Source organism: Ahaetulla prasina, chromosome 10 (assembly GCF_028640845.1).
Source record: "Ahaetulla prasina isolate Xishuangbanna chromosome 10, ASM2864084v1, whole genome shotgun sequence".
NCBI lineage: Eukaryota > Metazoa > Chordata > Lepidosauria > Squamata > Colubridae > Ahaetulla > Ahaetulla prasina.
The window spans coordinates 1,994,275-2,020,645 of record NC_080548.1 but is presented as its reverse complement, the minus strand read 5'-3'; the positions used below and the strand labels follow the sequence as shown (position 1 = coordinate 2,020,645).

General features: G+C 46.2%; 2 protein-coding genes across 6 annotated transcripts; both read left to right on the top strand.

Annotated features, from left to right (window-relative positions):
* The first annotated feature begins 4,416 nt into the window (after positions 1-4,416).
* On the top strand, positions 4,417-20,175 carry CCDC28B (coiled-coil domain containing 28B). 4 transcript variants are annotated; one of them, XM_058195996.1, is made up of 7 exons: positions 4,424-4,552; positions 8,044-8,121; positions 8,608-8,793; positions 10,378-10,547; positions 14,238-14,392; positions 17,274-17,296; positions 18,952-20,175. In XM_058195996.1, exons 3-7 carry the CDS (start codon positions 8,636-8,638, stop codon positions 19,004-19,006), a joined length of 561 nt encoding a protein of 186 aa, XP_058051979.1. In that variant the 5' UTR covers positions 4,424-4,552; positions 8,044-8,121; positions 8,608-8,635; the 3' UTR covers positions 19,007-20,175. The 4 variants fall into 4 exon arrangements, with proteins under 4 accessions (XP_058051978.1, XP_058051979.1, XP_058051980.1 ...); XM_058195995.1 differs by lacking the exon at positions 8,044-8,121 and having other exon boundaries at positions 4,417-4,552; XM_058195994.1 differs by lacking the exon at positions 4,424-4,552 and having other exon boundaries at positions 5,941-8,121.
* Positions 20,176-20,704: 529 nt separating this feature from the next.
* Positions 20,705-26,362, top strand: IQCC (IQ motif containing C). Of its 2 annotated transcripts, none has more exons than XM_058195728.1 (5): positions 20,705-21,085; positions 22,561-22,704; positions 23,218-23,530; positions 23,751-23,869; positions 25,757-26,362. In XM_058195728.1, the coding sequence occupies exons 1-5, from the start codon at positions 20,891-20,893 to the stop codon at positions 25,793-25,795; spliced, it is 810 nt and encodes a 269-aa protein (XP_058051711.1). In that variant the 5' UTR covers positions 20,705-20,890; the 3' UTR covers positions 25,796-26,362. The 2 variants fall into 2 exon arrangements, with proteins under 2 accessions (XP_058051711.1, XP_058051712.1); XM_058195729.1 differs by lacking the exon at positions 20,705-21,085 and adding an exon at positions 21,101-21,989.
* The last annotated feature ends 9 nt before the right edge of the window (positions 26,363-26,371 follow it).

Sequence of the window (26,371 nt, the reverse complement as noted above, 5' to 3'; positions counted from 1 at the left end):
CCGGACTCCTGGACTCGGATGATTCAGAAAGTGAGGGAGAAGACCTGGCAAGCCCTGCTTCTCTTGAGCCCTTTCCCTCCCTGGCACCCACTCAAAGGGAGGAGGAGGGGCTGGCAAGACCTGATTCTCTGGAGCCTTCTTCTGATTTGGCAACGCCCCAAGAACAGTTTTGGAGTGATGCAAGACTGCGCAGGCGTGACCGGCGCGCGCAGCAGAAGCAGCTTTGGGATAAAGCCAAGTCATAATTGTCATGCAGTGACATCTGCAGAGACTATAAATAGGAGGCAGGACTTCCTGGTTTTTTGTCTTGGACAAAGCAATGAATTTGCGCGAGCAAACTGTATCAATGGAGGGAAGAATATATTCGTGAATAATTCTGGCCTTATCTATAACTTCCTCGTTATCTCCAGAAACTTGGCAGGCCCGTGGGTAGACGTGGCCAGGACATCTATTTATGTAAATAAAAGGAGAAAAGAAGGCCTCTGACTGACTCTTTGCTGGGAGTATTGGGGGGAGGGAAACAGAACAATTACCCTACATACCAGAGCATACAAAACATTTGCTAGACCTATCCTTGAATACAGCTCACCTGTCTGGAACCCACACCTCATTTCAGACATTAATATAATTGAGGGTGTCCAGAAATATTTTACAAGAAGAGTTCTCCACTCCTCTGATTACAACAAAATACCTTATGCCACCAGACTTGAAATTCTGGGTTTAGAAAATTTAGAACTCCGCCGCCTTCGACATGACCAGAGTTTAACTCACAGAATCAATCATCTGTTACAATGTCCTTCCTGTTGAAGACTACTTCAGCTTCAATCGCAACAATACATGAGCACACAATAGATTTAATCTTAATGTGAACCGTTCCAATCTTGATTGCAGAAAATATGACTTCAGTAACAGAGTTGTTAATGCTTGGAATACACTACCTGACTCTGTGGTCTCTTCCCAAAATCCCCAAAGCTTCAACCAAAGACTATCTACTATTGACCTCACCCCATTCCTAAGAGGTCTGTAAGGGGCGTGCATAAGAGCACCAACGTGCCTACCGTTCCTGTCCTAATGTTCCCCTTGATTGTATCCAACTCGTATAATTATTTCATGCTTATACTTATATATATGCTTATATGTTGTATAGTTATTTCATGCTTATGCTTTTATATGCTGTTGTGACAAATAAATAAAAATAAAAAAATAAGTGATAGAGTGAAAGTTGATGGAACTTTGGGTGAAAGTGACCACGTTATACTGGAATTCAATATAATGAAAACAAGCAATAGAAAATAATCCAACCATATCTTAAACTTTAAAAGAGCTGATTTTAACAAACTCAGAGAGACCCCAGGAAAGATTACATGAATGAAAAGAAAGAAAGAAAGACAAACAGAAAGAAAGACAGAAAGACAGACAAAGAAAAAAAAAAGGAAAAGGAAGAGGAAGGAAGCACCACAAACCCTGGCACTAGATGTGGCTTCAGAAGAAGCTTTGAAACAGCACAGCAATCTAGGGCTGGAAGAGATCTCGGAGGTCATCTAAGGTCATGCCCTGCTGCAGCAGGAAACCTTACATTGTCTGGATTGTTTTGATGCCTCTAACAGAGGAAAATTGTCAGAAAGGAGAAGGCATTTACTAGGACAAGGATGCCATGCAGAGGAAGGCACAGATAGTCTTTGATTTATGACCACAATTGAGCCCAAAATTTTGGTTGGTAAGCAAGAGCGTTGTTAAATGAGTTTCACCACATTTTACTCAATCCAGGGCCTCTCCTGGCTCTAACAGTCATGTGAAAGCTAGGGAAGAACATCTGAAGGCGTGTGTAATGTTCTAATGTACAGTAGTTAAATGTGTAGCAGAAAGTGGACTCTAGGTGTGTTTTTCCAAATGTAAGTGAGGTTGAATGTGTTTAGTTTTAGAAGAGCTGTTTGTATGTATGTGCATCTACATACACATACAGTATATATACTAGATAATGTATCTTTTTGTGTGCCTATATACACTATACTATGTAATATGTATATACACATAGGGCATACATACATAGGATTAAATAGTATATTTTGGATGTTCAGTAGTAGCAAATAGACAGGGAAACTGTATCTTGTTGAGGCCTTTGAGGCAAGGAGAGGCCCGGCACCCGAACCCTAACCCTTGGCATGAGTGATGTCAAGTTGGCCATGCCCACCCAGTCACATAACCAACCAGGCATGCCCACCCAGTCACATGACCACCAAGCCATGACCGCCCAGTCACATGATCAACCACATGACCGCCAAGCCGCACCAGCAGTCACATGACCACCAAGCCACACCCAGTCACATGACCACCAAGCCATGCCCACAAAACAAGCCACAGAACCGGTAGTAAAACATGTTGAAACCCACCACTGATGTGAAGTGTTAGTATCGTTTTATAAAACTTTCGTAAGGCCACACCTGGAATATGCATCCAGTTTTGGTTACCATATTACAAAAATGATGTTGAGACTTTGAAAAAAGTGCAAAGAAGAGCACTTAAGATGATTAAAGGCCTGGAGACAAAAATATATGAAGAACAGTTGTAGGATTTAGGTTTGGCTAGTCTAGAGAAAAGAAGGACTAGTGGGGATATTATAGCAGTATTCCAGTATTTGAGAGGCTGCCATAAAGAGGAGTGGAACAAGCTATTTTCCAAAGCACCTGCTGGCAGGAGAAGAAGCAAAGGATGGAAACTAATCAAGGAGAGAAGCAACCTGGAATTCAGGAGAAACTTCCTAAGTATGACTATGGAGATTCTCAGTCATCCAGGTCATGGTTGTCCCAAAAATGCTTTTTCAAGAGGCAACTGGACTTTCTGGTTTTTCTTTGAAGATGTTTTACTTCTCCTCCAAGAAGCTTCTTCAGCTCTGAAGAATGAAGAATTCTTGGATGAAGAAGCTTCTTGGAGGAGAAGCAAAATATTTTCAAAGAAAAAACAGAAAGTCCATTGCCTTTTGAAAAAGCATCTTTGGGATGCCTAGCAGTGAGGACAATTAACCAGTGGAATAGAAGTTGCCTTCAGAAGTTGTGGGTGCTTCATCACTGGAGGTTTTAAGAAAAGACTGGACAGTCACCTGTCTGAAATGATAGAGCCATGATGGTGAACCTATGGCATGCGTGCCACGGGTGGCACACAGAGCCCTCTCTGCTGCATGTGCACATGCGCCTTCCCCTGGCCAGCTGGTCTACAGGTCTCTGCCACGCATGTATGGGGGGCGGGTTGCATGGGGGAGGGCTGCATGCACATTGCATTTTGGGAGTGTGCACACACATTGGTGCACACATGCGCGCTTTCGGTCTGGAAAAGGTTAGCCATCACTGTGATAGAGGGTCTCCTGCTTGAGCAGAGGGTTGGACTAGAAGACCCTGAAGGTCCCTTCCAGCTCTATTCTGATTGATTGATCTGATTGACTACCTATACCACAGACTAGCCCTTGGCAGAGCAGCTGTGAAGACTGTGTATGGATGCAAAAGTTGATCTTAGAAGATGCAAGAAAAATGCCTTTTTATGTTTTGGAACTTTTGTAATGGAGAAGATGACCAAGAATACCATGGATAGCCAAGAAAAGAAACAGAGTTCTTATCTGAGCCACAAATGATCAGATTATCATACTTTGAACACTTTATGTGAAGATCTATCTTTCTTCCATCTTTAATGCTGAGAAAGAGGGAAGAAGAAAGAGGAGGAGCAGCAGTGTGGTGTGTTTGTATGTGTGTGTGCGCATGTGCCCTGGGTGGGGGTTACACCCAAAAGGCCGGGTCATGCTGGGGAAGGTCAGTCCACCCAGGTGGTCCTTTAGCAGTTGCCATCCAGCTGAGGGCAAATGGTCCCCCAGATCCATTGTGCTCTTCCTATCATTTCTACCCTTTTCACAAAAGTTGTTTCATGTCCTCTCGTTTATCAGTTGTGCTCATCAATTGTGAAGATGGGATTTAAGGTGCTTTCATTTGCTTATTGCCAAACTCAAATTTCATGGGCTTCAGAAGTAAAACCAAGGAAAAAACCAGCATTCTTAATCATTGACGTTTGGTGGAGAAGATTTGGCTCCGTCTAGGGACGGTCTGCTTGTGCGATAGAATTACAGCGATCTGGCTGACCCATCATTCTGCAGGGCTCGGCCGATCGGGGAATTCGGGGAATCTGAAAACGGCGACGAGGGCTGAGAAAGGCGCTCGGGCCCCCCTTCAAAGCCTTCCGCCGCCGAGGGCGGAGCAGATGCCAGACCCGCACCGGATCCCCCCCTCCGAAGTTCCTGCATCCCGCGCGCTGGGTCGGCGGGCTCGGGACCGGCTCTGCGCCGACGCTGCCCGGGGATCGGCGGAGCCCGAGAGAGGAGCTGCCTCTTCCTTCGAAAGCAACCGGGACGGCCGGGACGGCCAGCTCCGACTCGGCGCTCGGAGGGGCTCGGGCGGAAGGGCGTCGCGTCGGGCTCCAGCCCAGCCGGCGGCGCTTGCAGCGGGGGAAGGAAGACTCCTCCAGGGACTCCCAGGCTCGGCGCCGGAGAGCCGCCGCGGGAGAGGCCGGCCAGGTTGGCCGGGCGGCGGGAGGGGGTCCCTTTGTTCTTTCGGGCCGGGGGAAGCGTGGGGGGGGGCTTCCTCCGCTCCGTCCGCGCCCCCGGCTGCGCTGCCCTCGCCCGACAAGCGCGCCCCGGGTGCAGCGGAGCTCCGGCGGGCGGTGCCGTGGCCGAATCCCCGGGCGGAGGGCAGCAGGGAGGCCGGGCGCTGCGGAGAAGCGGCTGGAGGGTCGCGCGCCGCTTGAGCCGGCCTTCGCCCTCCCGGACCCTTCACGGGATGGCTGGGCTGCCCCGAGCCGGCCCGGCCTGGACGCCGACCGGAGGGCTCTGGCGCCGAATGCGCGCTCGTGGAGGCCGGCCCGGCGCCGCCAGGCTCCTCTCCGCGCAGCGAAAGGCGGGTGGCGGCGGGGAACCCCTCGGGACCCCTCCCGCTCCCGTCGCCCCGGCTGGCAGGCGCCGCCGGCCCGGGAAGCAGCTGGAGCTGGGGAGTCCCGGCTGGCGGTTGGGCTTCCACAGCGGGGGCCGAAGGCGGCCGTGGATTCCTCCGGGCTCCTGCCTTTGCAAAGCGCCTCCTTTGTTTGCGGAAAGAAACAGAAGGGAGAAGAAATCGGGCAGGTTCCGCTGGGAAAGGAGGCTGGGGAAGAGATTTGTAACCTTTGCTGGTTAACGGGAATCGGCCTTGCGCCCCTCCTGAAGGGTTCCTACCCCGGGCTGCCTTTCGGAGCTGTGGGCCTGCATATTTTCCAGTGAAACCGATCGAGACAGGAAGATCATTTGATTAAATTTGAACGTTCTGCCTAAAACAGAGCTGATGATACTCAGCTGTACTTTTCCACCCCGGACCACCCCAACGAAGCGGTCGAAGTGCTGTCCCGGTGCCTGGAAGCCGTACGGGTCTGGATGGGGAGAAACAGACTTAAGCTCAATCCCTCCAAGACGGAGTGGCTGTGGATGCCGGCATCCCGGTACAGTCAGCTGCATTCGCAGCTGACTGTTGGGGGCGAGTTAGTGGCCCCAAAGGAGGTGGTTCGCAACTTGGGCGTCCTCCTGGATGGACGGCTGTCTTTTTTTTTTTTTTTTATTGAAAGAGTTTTAAAAAACAAAAACATTTTCCCCCTTTTTTCCCCCTCCCTCCCAAAAAAAACCCCTTCCCCCCTCCCTCCCCCCCCCCCCGCTTCCCGGGTCAATCACAAGGTATTGTTATACATAAACCAAACATAGAATAAAATTTTCCCTTCCAGTCCAAATAACCACATCCAAAGCTTTTCATCTCCCAACCCCCTCCCCATTACATAAAATAACTTTCTAATTATTCAAAGGCAATCTGATATTTCTTAATCTGATATCTGTTTTGTAGATAATCAATCCATTTTTTCCATTCAATTAAATATCTTTCCTGCGTATTGTCTTTTAAAAACGCTGAGATTTTAGCCATCTCAGCCAAATTAATAACTTTCAATATCCATTCTTCTATTGTAGGTATCTCTTCTTTCTTCCAGTATTGTCCAATCAACAGTCTTGCTGCTGTTATTAAATTCAGAATCTGAATTTTGATGAACACCTGGCAGCCGTCTCCAGGAGGGCCTTTTACCAAGTTCGCTTGGTTCGCCAGTTGCGTCCCTTTCTTGACCGGGATGCCTTATGCACGGTCACTCACGCTCTGGTTACGTCTAGGCTGGATTATTGCAATGCTCTCTACATGGGGCTGCCCTTGAGGTGCACCCGGAGGCTGCAGTTAGTCCAGAATGCGGCTGCGCGAGTAGTAACGGGAGCCGCTCGTGGCTCCCATGTGACATCGCTGCTCCGTAGCCTGCACTGGCTTCCTGTGGTCTTTCGGGTGCGCTTCAAGATTTTGGTTACCATCTTTAAAGCGCTCCATGGCTTAGGACCCGGGTACTTACGAGACCGCCTGCTGTTACCTTTTGCCTCCCACCGACCCGTATGCTCTCACAGAGAGGATCTCCTCAGGGTGCCGTCCGCCAGTGTCAGCTGGTGGCCCCCAGGAGTAGAGCCTTCTCTGTGGGGGCAGTGATGCTCTGGAATGAACTTCCCCCTGGCCTGCGTCAAGTGCCTGATCTTCGGACCTTCCGTCGTGAGCTCAAAACATATTTATTCATTAAAGTGGGACTGGCATAATTAGCAATGAATTTTAATTGGGTTTTCTTAATATTTTAAAATTTTAAATCTAAATTTTTAATTATCAGCCTTTATAATTTGCTTTTTTAAAATGTTGTTTTAACTGTATATATTTCGTTTTATTTTGGCTGTACACCGCCCTGAGTCCTTCGGGAGAAGGGCGGTATAAAAATTTAATAAATAAATAAATAAACAGATTCTCTCATTCGAAGAGGGAACCCAAAGGCCAGCTTTTGGTCCCTTTCATCAAAGAAAATGCAAGAGAAAAGTTGATTACACAGGACGGGCAAAAATTAACCCCCTCCTTTGCACCATAAATCAGTTACATGTAGTTAAACATAACATGTGACAACACATATGCCCATTTAAATGAGGTCTGACGAAAGCGGGGTGTAAAATTTGTTAGGGTTAGTCAAATTAAAATACAAAAATAACTGTTAGTTAGCAAGAACAACAATAGTACAAAGTTAATGTTGGTACTACAAAACCCATCCTGTGTAGCCCTCAGCCCAAAACATGAAGCACTGCATCCAAATCACTGGTCACTCACTGGTGAGAAAGAGCCCTTGCCTCAGATTGGTGTACTGCTGCCCTGGAAAAACCATCATGTGGAAGGAGATGGGCAGGGAAGAGATAAAGAAGCCCTTTCATTTGCCATGCAAGCTCTCTCAGCTGTGTTTGCTACAAGCCCCTCCCCTAAAACTCCATAGAGGGAGGTGGCTGGAGTCAGTCTTTAAACATCTTAAGCCTTGCTTCAACAAGATAAGGCTGCATATAAATTTAATAAATCAATAAATAAGGCTCTCCAACTTCATTCCAAACTTTGCAAATGACACCAGACTCTCTTCCAAGATTTAACTGATGCTCCATGGCATTTAACCTGTTTCCAAGTACATGTTAAGCCAGTGGTTCCCAACCTTTTCTTGTTTGAGGCACAACCTTTTCTTGTTTGAGGCACCCTTGGAAAGCCTTTCAAAAGTTCCCGGCACCCTTATAAGGAAATAGATATTTAAAATCTCCGTAGCTCAAAAGTTCCCGGCACCCTCAAAAGATCTCACAGCACCCCTTAGTGCCGCGGCACACTGGTTGGGAACCACTGTGTTAAGCCATGGTTTTCTCCAGTGTAGGTTACAGAATGAATCCCTATTAACTGGGTTTAAGAGATAAATTGTCATAAATTATGAGCTGTAAGCTAAGAAGGCTGAGTTAATAATCCATGCATAAAACAAACACTTTGATTATGGTTAAATTGGTAATAAAAAATCTCCAACTACTTGAGATGCTTGTTTTCTGCACATGAGAGCTAACAGGTCCCAAAATAGTTGGCTATTTTCACATACCCTGCTCTGTTTCTGTCACCTTTCTCTCAGTTTCTCTCATAGGAAAGGGTCAGGGGTTGTTTTTCTGCGCCTGCCAGCTGGAGCTCAGGGGACCAGAGGGGTGTGTATGTCAGTATGTGTGAGACTTCCTTGAATTGTATAAGTGCCTTCATATCCTGCTGTTTTCTTTAGTCAGCATTAAGATGAGTGGACTTCCCTCTCTTTTTCAAATTTTATTAAATTTTGTTATACAATAAAAAGAAAAAAGAAACAAAAGTTAGAGAAGTCAAAGAAGGGAAAAAAGAGATGAAAAGGGAAAGACAAAAAGTAGTGACTTTTCCCAACTTTTTTCAGTGCAGTAACATAAAAAAAAATTACATCTTCAATTTTTCTTTTACATTCCTAAATATTTCAAACCATTTCTATAACAACAAAGTCATTCTACTTATCAAAACCTTTCCTGTTTAGATAACATTTCTAGTCCTCATTGTCCTTCTCTTCCAGGGCCTGTGAGGTTTTCCTCAAGTATGGAATTCAGTGCAGGGCTTTCCAAAGTCATTGCTTGATGGTAACTTTTGCGTGGCCTCCTCCATCTTGCTTGCTCTTCTCTTGCAGGTTGGGTGGCTGAGAGGGAGACCCCACGATGGAGGAGAGGAAGAAGAAGAGCCCCAAGGCTCACCTCAGCCAACCGGTGCCTGCAAGTGCGCTGCGCAAGCTGCCTGGCCCAGCCAGCAAGAGTGCCTCTTTCTCGCTGGGGACGCCGCACCTCCCGTCTCCAAGGCCAAGAGCCAAGTTTAAGAGGTCAGCATGAGGACAGGGCAGAGCGGGCCTCTGAGGGCAAGGCCTAAGGGCACCGAGCCAGGTGTTGGCATTCTGGAAGCACTTTTGGGAAGAGAAGGCAGAATCTGAGTCTCACATGGATGGGAGATTTGTTTATTTTCTGTCGCCGCTCCAGCCCATGTCAGAAGCTGTCTCAGAGCATCATAAAGCATTTGAACCAACCCCAGCAAATAAAAATGATGACAAAAGGCAACAGGGAAAAACATTTGACTATTTAAAAAAAATCAACAATAAGAAACAGTATTAGGACTGTTCAACTGGGGGTGGCATGTGGTAGGAATCTGAGCTTGGAAAACTAGCAGGGTCAGAGCTGGGATGAAACTTCAGAGTTGGCAAAAACCTCTCAAAAGCCAATAAAAGACTGCTCCAGCCTTGCCACTAAGAAAACTTCCTAGTCACGCTGATGAAGTCACCAGGAGACAACCTTGACTTGGGGGAGACTTTAATGATTAAACCACATAGCTGAGCCCATGTGCATCCTTCCTCACATTTGTGATACCCGAAGGGGCTCCGTTTGCATTTTAAACCAGAGGTCTCCAACCTTGGCAACTTTAAGCCTGGCGGACTTCAACTCCCAGAATCCCCCAGCCAGCTTTGCTTTGGGATTATGGGAGTTGAAGTCTGCCAGGCTTAAAGTTGCCAAGGTTGGAGACCTCTGGTTTAAACTGTTTTGGGTCTCGCACTTGAGTTCTTGTCTTAGTGATGGGGATGCCAGCATGATCTACTCTGGATCTCATTGAGTGATCAGGGGTTAGAAAGCTTAGAATTTTAATAATTTTAATTGGGGTATTTTTATGAATTTTATGGTTCAAATTTGACGGTTTTAAATTTTCGGCCATTTATAGAATATGTTATTTTAACTTTTGTTTTAATTTGTATATTGTACTGTTTTTAATCTGGCTGTACACCGCCCTGAGTCCTTCGGGAGAAGGGCGGTATAAAATCTAAATAATAAATAAATAAATAAATAATAAATTATCATGCAGTGATAGGTTTGAGTCAAGGGTCTTTGATGGGGCCCCTCAGCTCAGTTAAGATAGTTCTTTCACATCTTCCTAGCATTATATGACCACAATTCATAAAAGAAAACTCTTTAATAGGGCCAGTCGGGTCCAGCTGTATTCACACATCATGCTTGATATGGTCACCAAGCTAGCTTTCTTTCTGAGTTTGCACAGTGCAGTGAACCCTAAGTCACAAAAAACTATTCAGAGTTATAACCAGCCAAGCCTAGGTTTGTGCAAATGCAGGTATATGTATATAGCATGTTGAGGGACCACCACGTTTATGGTGCAGAGTTGTAGGAGAGTGGGCGGGAAGAAGAGTCTCAGCCAGCAGGATAAAACACCCCATCAGCAGCTATTTAGAGGGCAGCCAAAATGCCACTCCTTGCAGATCTCCCTTCAGGCAATGCCAAAGCCTTTTCCGCAAGAGAGGAGAGCTGCTGTGCCCACCAGGTGACTGCTTGGCCAATCTTTCTTGAAGGCTGGCTGGCTTCCTGCCATTATCACCCTAGGTTTTACCTTTCCTTATTTTCTGTTGCAGAGCAAGCAAGGAGACGTCACGAATTCCTCAGCTTGGGGGCAATGCGGGGTCTGTGGTGGGCACCCCCCTGCAGCATTCGTTCCTGACCGACGTCTCTGACGTGTATGAGATGGAAGGGGGTCTCCTTAACCTGCTGAATGATTTCCATTCAGGAAAGTTGCAAGCTTTTGGTAATGTCTTTTTTTTTAATATTAAGTATTTTATTTTTTACCAATATAAACATACATGTTTCGTGGACAGTACATTGATTGGGTCAGGTCTTTTTTATACAATGTTAACAATAATAATACAAATAGTATGTAGAATTCTAATCTTCCAGCTTCAAACAATACTAGTCTCATTTCATATTCCTTTTACATTTTCATTCCTTTAAGCATAAATAACATTTCTTCGCACCCTGTGTATATTATCCCTTAGTAAATGTTGTCATTCAATATTTTAAAAATCACTCATTATTCCACCATAACGTCAATATTCCAGATGTATAGGATTGCAAATAATAACAATTATTAACAATATTCAATCCATCACAGAGTTTATCTCAAAATCCCCATTTCTAATCCTTAATATTTTAATTTCACAATATCTTTTAACACACTGTTAATATTAGTACTTCAGTTAAATTGTCTAGTCTTAAATTACCATCTACTAACCTAAAATCTATTGGGGTTTTCCCATTTTATTAATATATTTCCTCATTATCCATAATAGTCTTTATAAAATTCCATTGTTTATTGATTTTTTGGTCAGTCTTTTATCTCTCTCTCTCTTGAAATCTTGTATCTCTTTTTAATTTTTTTGTATCTACAAAACTTTTCCTCCTGGGTGCCTTTTGCCTCTTTCTGCTACATTTTTTGAACACGCATCCACAAAACTTCCTTTCGTTTTTGTTTTTTAAAGGGGTTTTTCTCTCTTCTCTCTGTACACTTATAAATTATGATGTTATATATTTGTCTTCTATTTATTAGTCTCTTCTCCTCTTTGTTCCTAACTTCTTGCTTCTCATTTTTATTCTTCCCTTCCCCTGCTTTTTCTAGTTTCTCATCTACTTCTTGAATATTGTGGTCCTCTTTCCCCCCCAATTGTTGAGTAGCTTCTACATTCATTTCTGTATCTTTAAACTATTCTTTTGTCTTTGTAATTTCTTAAGGATTCACGCAGACTTTTCAACATGCACAATTTTTCTTCACACGTATCGAGATCCATTTTATAGTGATTTAATATAGCTTATAAAAATATACTTCTATTATTCCAATATCTCAATATTTAAGAAACTTCTATTTAATCAAGTTACATGAATCCCATAGTTATACCTCCAAAACCCCACATTTTATTTCATAATAGTTTACAGCCCTATAGTTCCCCAATTGTCCAAATGTTAAAGTCTTATTTCCTTCTTCTGTCTTTTCTTCTGACCTTTTCTTCTTTTGCCTCTTAGAATATTCTATTCAATAACATTAATATAAATTCAAATAAAAAAAGTCCAAATTTATCCAGGTTAATCCACCAAATTCTTCCAGTCTTTCCAATCCATAATCCAATAGTCAATTTTAGTAAGATTTAGTTATTTGTAAATTAGTTCCTTTTGTAACTCTTCAAAAGGAAAGAAAAAATACCCACTATTGAATGTTCTCGAATTTTCCCAGTCATCTTCTAACAATGGAGTCAAGGTCAGACCATTCACCAGATGTTGTTACTTCTGTTCTGTGTATCAGACTTTGTGTGTATTAGATTATTTTCATTAAATATACTGTGGCTATAGTGTTGTAGTACTTCTCTTTCTCCAGTAGATGGCTCTCTTACGCCCCATCCAACATAAGCAATCTGTCAAAAACAGCTGATTGTGGGATAAATCCAAGGGGGTTCGAAATTCAAATAAAAATATATTTTCTCCCTAAAGTCGCTTTCAGATTATTTGGGCTTTCCATGCTGTCTCTGTTTTATAGCTTCTCTTGGGCTCCCCCCCCCCCGCCTTTTCGTTTCGGTTTTTTTTTCTCTCCGTGTGTCAATTCCCCACTATTTTAAGCTTAGGAGTTTTCATAATCTTTTTGTTATTGCAAGTCATTAAAATAAAAGTTGGTAAATTTCTCACCCAATTTCAATGTTCTGTCCATACACCGCTCCTGCACAATCTCGGTTCCCAATTGTCCTGGCTTTGTGACTGCCAGCAATGGCAGCTGTGCCTGCTGTCGTCTGGGGAGAGCTTGCTTCGAACCTAATGAGGAATTTGCAGATTCCTTGTGGTCAGCGAAGCGTCTCTCCTTCCTTCACCGTCCCTACAAGATGGCTGCTACCCTGAAGGGTCTCCTGGCAGTGGTTACCAGGTTACCAGCTGGATTTTCACGAGGCTCAGCAGAGCCTGCTATTTTCCAGCTGTTCTTGCAGAGGTTGCAAGCAGAAGTCCTGCTTTTGATAATGTCTTTGATGGTGGAATATCTCTAGACTGTGTTATGCTGGACAGAGAGAGCAGAGGCGGGTTTAAATCCTAAATTATCACTAATCTCGTCTAGCTGTCAAGAAAGGCTCTTAGCCATTTGTGAAATCAGAGATGAATTAAATGGATAATTAATTTGGGTTTCTCCTCCTCCTTAGTTCCTCCCCTACCGATTCTCTTGTCTCTCTTATGTTAAATCTTGCATCCGCTTGTCAGACCCTGGCCACTGATGCCCCAAATCTTGGCTAGATGCATTTCTATCTCAAACGGCTCCATCGTTAACCTGCTTGTCTACATGGAAGAAGGCTGTCCTGTCTTTCTAATAATTCTCTTTTTGCAACAATTAACGCTCCTCAGACTTGAAAGGGATAGAAAAATTGTCCCAGTATCAACTCTTTTGATTTTCTGCAGAAGATGTGACAGAAAAGCTTTCCTTAGCAACTTACATATGGATTATAGATGGCCATGTATATAAGCTCCAATGTTGGAGGAGGCGGGGAGGGAGAACGAAATTTCAGTTAAGTGCAAGGTTTATCTTCCTTTGATACTTTGGTTTTGTGCTTCTAAGGCTGCATTTCTAAACCTTGGCAACCATGCTGGTGGGGGAATTCAGAGAGTTAAAGTCCACACATCTTCAAGCTGTCAAGGTTGAGAATCACTGTTCTAAGTATCCCAATGATAGATATAGTTCGTGTTTTTACCAACTGTGATGCTTTTGATTTGGAAGAAATTGTGATGAAATTGTGTCTGTTTAACACAATCGAGTTGGGTAGGACTATCCACACTGTGGATAATGGAACCACAGTGCTGGCAGATCCATTAGCCCAGTGTACCTTGCCCAAATAGAACCCGAGCCAGAAAAGTGGATTAAAATGTCTTAATTATATACACAAGTAAGAAGAGGCACCTCACCCAAGAGAGGAGATGAGCAGCTTAGAAAAGTAGAAAATCACTTTATATACAGTTCAAACTTAGTGGGTTCAGAATGAGTTCTTTCACTTGGTTAGCATCATTTGAGACATCTCTGATGCAGTACACATGCTCAGTACTTTTAGTAGGTAGCATGTTGTATTCTACAGCATCCCGTAATATCATTAGTATGATCTTGTTAATGCATATCCTCATATTGAGGAGGTTTTTACATTATAATGAAGCATAAAGAAGATTGCAAGTAACTAAGTCAGGGTCCCTGACAGATTTAAACCAGTTCTCTTATTGGGCTGTACAGAGCTTTCTTTGTTCCCTCAAGGACTAGAAACATTAATCAAAGAAACTCCTAGCTGCTGGAAACATTAATCAATGCTGCGGCTGCTGCCATTAATACCTTGGTAAGGCCAGGTAAGGCCAGCAGAGTTAACCTTTTCCTTCTTTTTTCTCTCTTTGGCTCACCTTTGCTCTGCACCCCTGTCCTCGGCTGGGCCTGCAGGCAGAGAATGTTCTTTTGAGCAGCTGGAACACGTGCGGGAGATGCAGGAGAAACTCGCCCGCCTCCACTTCAGCCTGGATGTCTATGTGGAGGAACTTGTGGAAGATCAGAAGAAAACCGTGGCTGACAGGAATCTGGACCAGCTGCTGACCAATGTGAGTGACCCTGTTGTGTCTGCGCGCCCCCGAGCCGGGCCTCCTGCCAGAAAGTGACTTGGAAAGTGAGGGGGAAGGGTGGTCAGGACTTACCTCGGGAGCACCGGCTTCCCTGGCTCAGCTCCAGGAGCCAGAAGAAGGCCAAGTGGAAGAGATAAAGAGCCCTCCATGCACTTGACTCTCCCCCCCCCCCAGGCCATGTCTTCAGACCCGGCTGATGGCAATCAGGCCTGGCTGGACCCTGATATCGTAGGCAGGAGAGGTGGGAACAACAGAAGCGGGGGTGGGGCAGGCCCAGGAAGTGCTGAGTCATGGAGCCACACCCCACAGGATATAAAGGCAGCAAGGGCTGCTATACCTCTTCGTAGCAAGCAAATCAACTGCTTAACTAAGAGCTGAAGTACTGTTTGTTCCTGGGTGACTCATCAGCGTTGAGGGAGATAACAGAGACTCTTGGCAGATGCTCGCTATTTTGCTGCCAGAGCTGATACGCCGGCTAATTAAGCCATCGCTCGGACGGAGGCGAGGGGGGACAGAACAGACCCAAGCAACTCTTCTTCAAAGGACTCCTGCCTTTCCTGTCCTCCTCCTTTCTTCTGCTGGGGACTAAAATAAGTTGCATGGTTCAGGACGACCTGGGGACTTGATGGGGAGAGCAATTGGAAATGAAAGTGGAGATTTTCCTGGATAGGTGGAAGGGTTGGGAGTGCCTTCTTTTGATGAGCATTTCCTAGTTCCTCCCCAACCTGGAGAGAACCAACCGACCCAGGAAACCCCATCAGCAATGCATCTGGGGGAAAGTAACCCCACCACTTCCCTCTGGGTCCTTTACTTGCCTTCTCTGAGCTATTAAATTGGTGGTGGTTTACAGGCCGGGTTTGTCCAAAATCCAGCCTTCTGATGGGATGTGGTGAGCAGGATGCCCAGGATGGAGGGGGCGTGCTCCAGAGGAGCCAGGTGCCTTGGAGCCTTGAGATAACGTGTAGGCAGGGAAGTTCCCCCAAAAGTCCTGTCCCCCGATGAGAAGATATAATGGGAGGGGGAAACGACCTCGGCAAACAGACGCAGCCATGACAGCAACCAGGTAAAAGGCAGCTTAGCCTGCAGCAGGAATGGGAGTGGGGCAAAAGGCTCAGAAGATCCACCTGTGATGAAATATTGTGCGGATTCCCAGGATGAGGGGGTGCATTACGGAGGAGTAAGAGGCAGTCCGGTTATCTTGTGTGGGATAAAGAGGGTGAAGACAGCCCCTCCCTTCACAGAGCAAATGGTAGATGCCGAGGGCTTGCAGAGTCCTCGTGTTGTGCCTCGTCCGCTTTCCCCGCAGCCGGGCCCATCTTATCTGCTTCCGAACGCTGAGGAATGTCCTAGCATGCCTCCCGGCCCCAGCCCTGGCTCCATGCCCAGACAGGCCGAAGAAGAAGAAGTGCCTCCCGCCCAGGCAAACGGAGCAACTAGACCTCTCCCCCTCCCCCACAGCATGTGAGCCTGAGGGAGGTCAATTACCAACAGCTGCAGACTGGAGTGACCGTCGCTTCAGGAGAATTGATAGGCGGCGGCGACAGAAGGAAGGGAGGGGCAGGCCTGGATAAGTGCTGAGTCATGGAGCCACACCCCATGGCCTATATAAAGGATCTGCTTTCTAGCATTCTCTGAGTCAGGCAAAGTCTACCTTATCTTGCTGAAGTCACTTTCTGGTCTCCTGCCTGCCTTGAGAACTTTGCTAGGACTTTGGCAGAGCTGCAGAGGCACGCCTGATTCAGATTTCCCTGACCCAGCTGCCAGCGGAGGAGTGGGACACGACACCTCGGTCTGGCAAGATTCCATCCATAGAATCAATAGAGTTCAATAAAGAACTTGGCTTGGGAGAATTGCCACATGCCGTTCTTGGGCTTGGACTTGACATCAATCTTGCCAGACTCGGGACTCTGCTATCGGCATCTACCATGTCATCTGAGAACTCTTAGGGAGGGGCTGTCTTCCCCCTCTTTCTCTCACACAGGATACCTGGGCTGAGTTGCCTCTTCTTCCTCTGGGACGCAACCCAGCCTCCTGGGGACCCACCTCCTCCCTCCCTTCCATCACATGCCTAGCCTGAAGTCGGCTTGGTATTTTGTCCTTTAGGAGGAATGCAACGCATTAAAACATTAAGTTTGGTTCACTGCTGCATGGATCCAGCAGCTCAGGATGAAATGGTGGTGGTGGGAGGCACAGTAGGCAGGGGCTGGAAGGAGGGGACCCACCTCTGCAGATGTGAGAGGAATGCGATCTCCAATGAAATGAAGCTAAAGCAGAGTTTGAATGGCTCCCTTTGAGGCAGAGAGAGCCCAGAGACAATGCTGTGCGTTTGTGTCCTTGGCCAGAACAAGTGGGATGCAATGAGACTGACTGGGTTCCCACAACACACTGAACGTGCCCCAGGTTAGTCTAGCCGAGGATGGGGGGCTTAGACAGGCCCTGCAGCAGGGCCCTTCTCTAGGCCTCCGGAGATGGAGTGAAATGAGGACACAGATTGTTGCGGGGGCAATACAAGTTGACTTTGTATATAATATACAAATGAATGAGACTATTGCCTTACACAATGTAAGCCGCCCTGAGTCTTCGGAGAAGGGCGGGATATAAATTCAAAAAAAAAAAAAAAGGGCACTGAGATGAGGTTGCATCTCCTCTCCAGTTAATTCTGGTTACTCCAAACCTAGCCTGGCTATCACATATCTTTATCTTGTTTTGATGTTTAAATTAAGCTCTTGGAAGGGTAGTTGGCAGCTTCCCCAATGCTGTCCCTGCACCTGGCATGACGTGATCTTGGACAAGGCTTCTGGGGTTGTGCCTCTTGCATATGTTCATAATGCTTTTTTTTGTTTTTTGTTTTTTTTTGCAGCTGGAAGAACTCAGCAATTCCATGTATCCTTTTTGTAGGGCCCAATGTGGTTCTCCTGACAAATTGGTCCGGAGGTGGGAAAGGAAGAAGGATGTGAATAGGGTGCTGTTGGCCTATGGGGAGGCTATGCATGGGGTGGTGGTATCTTGTGTATAGGACTTTGTTGTGCTTTGTCCTGGACTCCTAAGTCCAACTGACAGCCAATCTCTTGTCTACAATAACTCTAAGATAATATAATACAATATCCCTGCCATTGGATGACTTGTACAAAGTACAGGTAGTCCTTGACTTACCACCCTAATGGAGCCTAGAATTTCCATATCTCATGATGGTTATAACTTGAGACACCCATAGGATCGCCTTGATTTTACAACATTTTTTGAAGCGGTTGCTAAGCCGATGCTATGATGTTGTGGGCTGCGGTAGGCAAGGTCATTTAAAGGTTAGTTTCACTTTAGCAGGGCTTAACACAACTATATATATTCCATACATAACAGATGCTGTGCCTGTTAAGAGAATTCATTGTCCACAAACTGGTGTTTACTTCCGTTTTCCAGGAAAGAACATCATAAATCATGGTCACATGACCCTGCAAACTGCCATAAATACAGGCTGGTTGCTGAGCATCCAACATGCAATCATGTGACTGCAGGTAGGGACATGGCCATTGGAGCTCCGAATCTGGGTCTTTAAGTACCTTTTTCAAGGCCCTGGTACCTTTGAACAGTTGCTATGCAACCAGTTCTAAATTGAGGACTACTTGTATTATAAGTGAGCTCCTTTCTCCCATCAACAGCCTCTAGACAAAAATGCTGATTTATCTTAGAATTTTGGTAACAAAAACATAGCAATCCACACTAAAATGGCCCTCAGTGGCTCATGTATGCTGTGAAACCACCCACTCAATTGTTACGAGAGCCAACCTGGTTCAAGAGTGCTAAATTTTGCACCTTGCATAAATCCACATTCGGTCATGAAGTCACAGACTGATCTTGAGAATTGTCAGTATGCAAACATTCCATGAGCCACATCTATGTTGCTTGGTCCTCCCAAGTCTGAGCCAGCAGTCTTAACAGATGTTTGTGCCCATCATTCCAAGTAGACAGGTTGGTGTGGGTGTACACTTCCAGGTTCCTCAATGTTCATGTTGCATCCTGCAGATTCAATAGAGAGCTGCAATCTAAACTAAGTCAGCATGGCTGATGTTCATAATAATATTATGCCTCATAGGATGAACCAATGGCAGAGGCGTCCCTGGGTAGATGGGAGTCAAAAAAGGCAAGATCAGCATTTCTCAACTTTGGCAACTTTAAGATAGTGGACTTCAACTCCCACAATTCCCCAGCTAGCCAGTCTGTTGAAGTGCACCTATCTTAAAAGTTGCCAAGGTTAAGGAACATTAGTCAAGACAAGGACTGCAGCTGCACGGTTGAAGCCTTGCCCTTTTGTTTACATGTATTTGCATCTGTAAAAACAGGGTGGGACTTTGGCTTTTTTCATCCCAAGATGCAATCTTGCATCAAGGTTAGCCAAGATTCATCGCTGTTGGTCATTTGGACTGAAACTGATAGGAGCTGAAGTCCAAAACTTCAGGCAGCTGGTCTATCCAAGCTATAGAAGCCCAGATAAATGGCTGCTCTCCACCTCCTCCTACTCATTTCTTAACCCTTTACCTTAGACAAAAGCTTCACCTGGCTGAAAATCCTGATGTGGAAGAAGCACCCAACGCCTAGAAGAGGCATCGGGAAGGGCCAGGCCGGCCCCGTTCTGATGAGGCCTCAAGAAAGATGTCCCACAAGGATGTCCGGCAGGCAACTACTTCTGAATTGTGCTGTAAAAAACTTAGGGGCTGCTGGATGGAAAGAGGCAGCGACACGTAAGCAGCAGGACTGAACATCGGCAGGAGGCAGGAAGCTCAAGGGAAAAGAGCCTGTTCTGCAGCATGGCTACCAAAAAAAAGAAGCAAGGAAGGCAAAGGAGAGGCCGGGACCGGCCAGGATGCTGATCCTCCACATTGGAGCCCCGAGTTGAGCTGAGAGACCCCCCCTTTTGCTCAGGTGTAGCAAGAGAAGGAGGCTTTTGGTTTCCTTCCTCTTGCAGTGTTGCTCCAGGTTCCATAACTGACAAACTTCTCCGGAAATTTGTGATGAGCAGCAGACGCAACACCAATGGCGGCCCTGCATTCTCGCTCCTCCTGCTGTGTGAGCTGGGCACCTCTCATTTTAAATAGTTTTGTTTTCGTAACGCTGCATGAGTTTGATCTCCTGCATCCTGTGCCTGCTCTGCACATGGCCTTAGTCTGAGAGCTATATATTATTCTTTCCAAGAACACCATTACTATATTAGGGGTGGGACAATTGTTTTGGGGAGAGTTTGGAAAAAGCCCCCATTATTCATGATGATACTTTTACATTCCTCCTTTTTCACTTGGATCTATAGCTCTGGGGAACAGATGGATTCCAACAGCATCAAACGTCAAACCGACTGGGGGACATTTGTGCTGAGATGATTCTTGAGAACATGATCTATCCCTGCACCCCCCCACCCTGCCCTCCAATCTCCCCGGCTGGGGATGTGCAGAAGGAGGAGCAGGCTGAGCTGCTTGGTTTGCTTGTCACAGGCTGTCAAGTCAGAAAAGCCCCTTCAGCCACCGCAGAACCAGAGGTTGACTCACAAACAGACGGAGAGACCTTCTGCTTGGCAGTGGGGAAGCGGGGAACTCCATCCCCAAAACTATCTGGATCTACTACTAGCCTATTTCCAGAAGGCTTTGTCTGTTGCTGGAATTGGGGGTGGTTAATTCCTTGGTAAGCGACTTCTAGAGCAGGGGTCTCCAACCTCGATCCCTTTAAGACTTGTGGACTTCAACTCCCAGAGTTCCTCAGCCAGCTTTGCTCTATTATTTGCCAGCTTTGCTGGCTGAGGGACTCTGGGAGTTGAAGTCCACAAGTCTTAAAGGGACCGAGGTTGGAGACCCCTGCTCTAGAGAGAATGTTGAGTTCGCTCCCAACTGCCGACTCTTGATTCTCATGAACCATTGATGTGGTGCTGAGAGTGGTTAAACAATGACTCTTGTTCATAAAAGAACACGTTTGAAATTACACACTCTGTTTCTGGTTACTTTTATTGAAAGGGAGGGTGCTGCTCATTCTGAGATCTTCCTGTAGAAGGGTGGGGAATTATGGCTCCTTCATGACTTGTGGACTTCAACTCCCAGAACTTCTAAGGCAGCTGTGCTGGAGCGGGGATTCTGGGAGTTGAAGTCCACAAGTGAAAAGGCCAAAGTTCTCCACCCGTTGTAGAATAAAAGCTTTAGGAGCGGCGTTTGATCATTTCTCTGTTTTTATGGCTAGGAACGTCGACGGTGGTGCGGGTGGGGGACGGGACACGAAGGGCTCGGCCGGCATTGGAGCGTTGCTGGCGGGGGAATTCTGACACTCAAAGTCCCCCCATTTTACAGCCGGCGAGCCGCCTCTGCTTTGTGGCGCGGCGTCGCGCAGTGAAGACGTCAAACGCAGCCGACGCCCCGTCGCCCACCTGACTGAGGGGATCGACCCCTCACACTCCCCCGTTTTAGCCCAAAGAACCTGACCGATCGGTGGGGGGTCGGGCACACAATGTTTCTGTGGAGCCCCGCTGGAAATGATGGGACCTGGAACTCGGAGCAGCTGGAAAACGGACCCTCCCCCTGCCAGCCTCTGGCCGTGGGGGTGGGGCGCGGCGCGAGTCGCTTTTCGCTGACGTCATCAGAGGACGCGATGGCCGTTTCTGGCCGCAGGATGCGGGAGGCGGCGGCGGCGGCGCGGCTGCAGGTGGGCGGGGGCTCGGCCGAGGCGGGCGCCGGGGTCGGTGGCCAGAAGCCCCGGGCGGCCTGAGCCCGCGATCCCCAGCCGCCTCGATTCGGGGGTGCGCCGAGGAAGCGCTGTTTCCCGGCCGCCTCAGGGAGGGAGGGAGGGAAGCGGAGACCGAGCCAAAGGCAGCGCTGAGCGCGTTGGCTCTTACGGCGGGGGCCTCCAGCCCTTGGCCCGGGAGATGGAGGCTCGGGAGCAGCGCCCGCCCCTGCGGTGCCTCCGAGGCCCTGGAGCGGGGAAGAAGGGTCCCCGCGGAGAGGGGACCCTTCTGGGGAAGGCCTTGGTTTCGGTACAGGCAGGCCTCGCCTTGCAGCCATTGATTTAGTGGCCGTTCGAAGGCACAGCCACAGTGAAAAAGTGACCCGTGGCCGTTTTTCAGAGTTACGTGGTCACGTGATGAACGTTAACTCGCTCGGCAACGTGTGTGTAAGAGGGTTGCAGCGTCCCGGGGTCACGTGATCCCCTTTGCGACCTTCTGACAAGCAAAGTCAATGGGGGAGCCGGATTCATTTAACAACCGTGTTGCTAACCTAACAACTGCAGGGATTCGGTTAACAAGGGGAGCAAGGAAGGTTGTAAAATGGGGCAAAACTCATTGAACTTGCTTAGCAATGGAGATTTGGGGCTCAGTTGTGATTGTAAGTCAAGGACTACTTGTAATAGAAACGGTGAGGAGTGAAAAGGTTCCGATAAACGTAAAAGGGTTCTGGGCTTCCTTCCTCATCTTCAATATTTCCTGGAATTGGAATGGGCACAAGTAAGCGCTGACTTCCTCCTTGCCCTCGCTCCCCTGTCAAATGGCAGCTGGACGAACAAGATGTGAGGGAGAAAAACCACCTGTTAAATGTCTCCTATCAGCTCCTGTGTAAGGACCAGCCTCTCCCCTCTTACAAGAAAGTACAAACTCTTGAGAACTTTGTATTTCAAAAGGAACCTTTTATTGAAAGGGATGAAAGCAAGTCAAAACTCAAAGCAGGCCTCAAGGCATGCAGTTCAGGATAAAGGAAATTAGGAACCACTCCCCACCGTCCAATGTGGATTCCCACCAATCCGCCAGTGTGAAGGTGATTTCGCACCAGCCTCTGAGAAGCAGATAAGAAGAGCTTCTCAGGGCCATCTTGAAAGGGATGTTTTCTCACACACACACACACCCATTTCCCAGAAGGTGAGAATTCTCCAGGCACTCCTGGCGCCAGGCAACGGTTATAAATCAGATTAAAGTTTATATAAAGAGGACCGGGCAGGAAGTAGGATACTTAGGTTACATAGGAAAGAGAACTAAATGTGACAAATCCAAATCCCCTTCTTTCACGGAGAATGGCAGATACATGGATCTGACATCCTGTAATACTGGAGAAATCAATCCTTGTTCTATGCCAGGACTGGTCATTTCTGTGCTGCTGTGATTGTGCTTTTAACAACTTGTTCCCTTTTAGGCTGTTGTCAGGGGTTACCTGATCAGGAAAAGGCTTCAAAGCATAAGGAGAAAGTACGAGAGCATCGTCGAGGAAATTGAAGGGGACTTGGATTGGGTTCAGTGGACTGGCCATTTCTTCCCAAGACCAGCGTTTCTCTCAAAGGTAGTACTGTTGATAGGCTCAACTCTTGGCAGAAGTGGGAGTAGCGACCCTTTCTTGAATTGCTCCAAAGGGGAATTAAAGGCCTAGAGGTTAAGGCATCAGCTAGCAACCAGAAGGCTGTGAGTTTTAGTTTTACCTTAAGCATAAAAACCAATATGCCCATTTGTTTTTACAGCTGATCTGTGGCTGTTAGTGTAATACCTAAAAGGAGGGCTTGAATTTAGCCAGGTACTGAGGAATGCAAGTCTCCCTCAGACTCCATGGATTGTTTTAACAAAACTAACAGCCTGGTGGCATTCAGTATAGAGAATGCTGCTTTTGCTTATCTTATAAATGTTTGCTTTTTGTTTGATGTGTAATAGGATGTGCAGTGCTCTGTGCAACACAGAGCTGCACATTCAACTTGAAAATACCTTGCTTCGTACATAATGATCATTCTCTTTTTAAAGGTAATCTTTTGTTTTGTATTGTTGTTTTATATTAATAAATTTTATTTTTATATTTTATTTACAGTCTGCCAAGAAATCAATAAAGCAATTCAACAGAGAAGAGGTTAAAATTGACAAGCCACAAAAACAGGATGCACAATATTTTCAAGAGGTATCACAGTCTAAACAAATGCGTGACTTTGAGATGCAGTTTCCAAGCCGATTATTGGCTGAAGTGGAACCCGAGATCAGTGAGGTAGGACAGCAAGCTGTGGATGCTCACTCTGGGAATGTCTGCAGCCTGTCAGGAGAAAACGAGGAAGGCGGGGAATCCAGCAATGCCTCATCTGACTGGAGCAGCACAGTTCTGGGGATGGAGTCTCCCAGGATGAGACACGGTAAGTTAGGCACTGGAAGAACCCTGGACTTTGGTAAACTGGGAGGCAGTTACTACATCTGTACATCCAAGTCCTGGATAGCATCGATCTTCTTCCTAACAACTTTACAGAAGCAGCATTGTGTGTGTGTGTGTTCGTTTATAAATAGTCGGTTGCCTTGCCCGGCTTGAGGAGAGCGAGGCAATCTTGTTTCTGACCATTTTTTTCTTTTCTTTCCCAGAGTCTCATTTCCCCAAAGCACCGGAAATGCTCAGAGGGATGCCTGGCCTGCAGAACTACCGCAAGCACCTGGCTATGGAGCTGCTCTGGCTGCAACAGGCAATTGCCAGCCGCAAGAATGTAAGGACACTGCCTTTGGGTCGCTTGTCAGACTTTTGTCTTGGGTAGCAGCCATAACCAAAATGCCAGCTGGTCTGGCACAGATCACCGCTTCTTCTATAGTGTTCCAATATCTCAGGGGTTGCCACAAAGAAGAGGGAGTCAAACTATTCTCCAAAGCACCTGAGGGCAGGACAAGAAGCAATGGGTGGAAACTCATCAAGGAGAGAAGCAATTTAGGACTAAGGAGAAATTTCCTGACAGTTAGAACAATCAATAAATGGAACAACTTGCCTGGAGAAGTTGTGAATGCTCCAACACTGGAAATTTTTAAGAAAATGTTGGATAACCATTTGTCTAAAATGGTGTAGGATTTCCTGCCTGGGTAGGGGGCTGGACTAGAAGACCTCCAAGGTCCCTTCCAACCCTGTTATTATGTTATATGTTATGTATGAATTTACTTGGACTTCAGTAAAGCATTTGATAAAGTAGACCATAACCTACTACTAGATAAAGTAGAAAAATGTGGGTTAGACAGCACCACCACCAGATGGATTCGTAACTGGCTGACCAACCGCACTCAACGTGTAGTCCTCAACGGAACTACATCCACATGGAGGGAAGTATGCAGTGGAGTACCCCAAGGCTCTGTTTTAGGCCCAGTACTCTTCAACATCTTCATCAATGACTTGGACGAGGGGATAGATGGGGAACTCATCAAATTTGCAGATGACACCAAGCTGGCAGGAATAGCCAACACTCCAGAAGATAGGCTCAAGTTACAGAAAGATCTTGACAGACTTGAACATTGGGCGCTATCTAACAAAATGAAATTCAACAGTGAAAAAAGTAAGGTTCTACATTTAGGCCAAAAAACAAAATGCACCAGTACCGTATATGTGGTACCTTGCTCAATAGTAGTACCTGTGAGAGGGATCTTGGAGTCCTAGTGGATAACCATTTAGATATGAGCCAGCAGTGTGCAGCAGCTGTTAAAAAAGCCAACACAGTTCTGGGCTGCATAAACAGAAGGATAGAATCAAGATCACGTGAAGTGTTAGTACCACTTTATAATGCCTTGGTAAGGCCACACTTGGAATATTGCATCCAGTTTTGGTCGCCACGATGTAAAAAAGATGTTGAGACTCTAGAAAGAGTGCAGAGAAGAGCAACAAAGATAATTAGGGGACTGGAGGATAAAACATATGAAGAACGGTTGCAGGAACTGGGTATGTCTAGTTTAATGAAAAGAAGGACAAGGGGAGACATGATAGCTGTGTTCCAATATCTCAGGGGCTGCCACAAAGAAGAGGGAGTCAAACTATTCTCCAAAGCACCTGAGGGTAGAACAAGAAGCAATGGGTGGAAACTGATCAAAGAAAGAAGCAACTTAGAACTAAGGAGAAATTTCCTGACAGTTAGAACAATTAATAAGTGGAACGACTTGCCTTCAGAAGTTGTGAATGCTCCAACACTGGAAATTTTTAAGAAAATGTTGGATAACCATCTGACTGAGATGGTGTAGGGTTTCCTGCCTGGGCAGGGGGTTGGACTAGAAGGCCTCCAAGGTCCCTTCCAACTCTGATGTTATGTTATGTTATGTTATATGTTATATAAGCTGATAGATGGCATGGGGAGAAGAGGTATTTCAGCACTGTCCCGGGCTTGGGCAAAAGCAGGTGGCCTTGGCAGGATCCCTCAGGATGTGGAAGAATGTGCATCTTTAAAATTCAGAACTGTACTAATAGTTGCATTGGACAGGGGTTAAAACTATCAAGGAAAGGATTAATGGTCTCCTTTGGAATATAGTGATTCATATAATTTTATTAGGATAGCTGCAACCGTTGATGTAGATTTCGTCTGCTTTCATTTGTTTTTATTTCCTTTTTATTCTGTCATCCATTATAGTATTTGATCCTGAAGCAGAGATTGGGGAATCCAGCTTGAGAGCTCCCATGCAATCTTTTCACACTGAACTGGAAGCTGACACTGAGCCGCTACCTCCAGAAAGGAAGCCCGGGGCTGCAGGCAAGGTGTCTGCCCTGTTTCCTTAGAGAGGCCACATTCTGAAGTCACCATTCAGACTTACAAAAGGAACTGTAAAAGCTGGAGATTGCGAAAGCTTTTCAAGGCTGGCAGACTTTTTGGAATTGCAGTCGCAGAAGCTCCTTTTGGGCACTTTTGGTGGAGCAACATCAGTTTTACCAGCATTTGCAAAGCTACAGTAGCTAGTGATCAGTGGGCCATGGAAGCTGTCGTCTGTGTGAGGCTTTTTCCCCTGTCAGTTACATTAGAGCAGCTTTGACCAGAAAGTTTTCAATTCCTGGAGATTATTCCAGGGTCCTGTATTGTAGCTGGAGCCCTTTTTCTTCTTCACATCTGCTTTTGGTGCCTCCTGGCTGTTTGCTTATTCTAAAAGTCTTTACTGCATGATTGTTTCTGCTATTTTTCTGGCTTGTTTTTTAAAAATTTGGATGCTCTCTATTAATAAATTATTATGAAATTAAATAAACATTTTTTTCT

Coding starts and splice junctions, on each gene's coding strand:
- CCDC28B (XM_058195995.1), top strand. CDS start 8,636: ATGGAGGAGAGGAAGAAGAAGAGCCCCAAGGCTCACCTCAGCCAACCG. Junction 14,393..17,273: donor TGGACCAGCTGCTGACCAAT/GTGAGTGACCCT, acceptor TTTTTTTTGCAG/CTGGAAGAACTCAGCAATTC. Junction 17,297..18,951: donor GAAGAACTCAGCAATTCCAT/GTATCCTTTTTG, acceptor CCTTTACCTTAG/ACAAAAGCTTCACCTGGCTG.
- IQCC (XM_058195728.1), top strand. CDS start 20,891: ATGTTTCTGTGGAGCCCCGCTGGAAATGATGGGACCTGGAACTCGGAG. Junction 21,086..22,560: donor CGGCGGCGGCGCGGCTGCAG/GTGGGCGGGGGC, acceptor GTTCCCTTTTAG/GCTGTTGTCAGGGGTTACCT. Junction 22,705..23,217: donor GACCAGCGTTTCTCTCAAAG/GTAGTACTGTTG, acceptor TTTTATTTACAG/TCTGCCAAGAAATCAATAAA.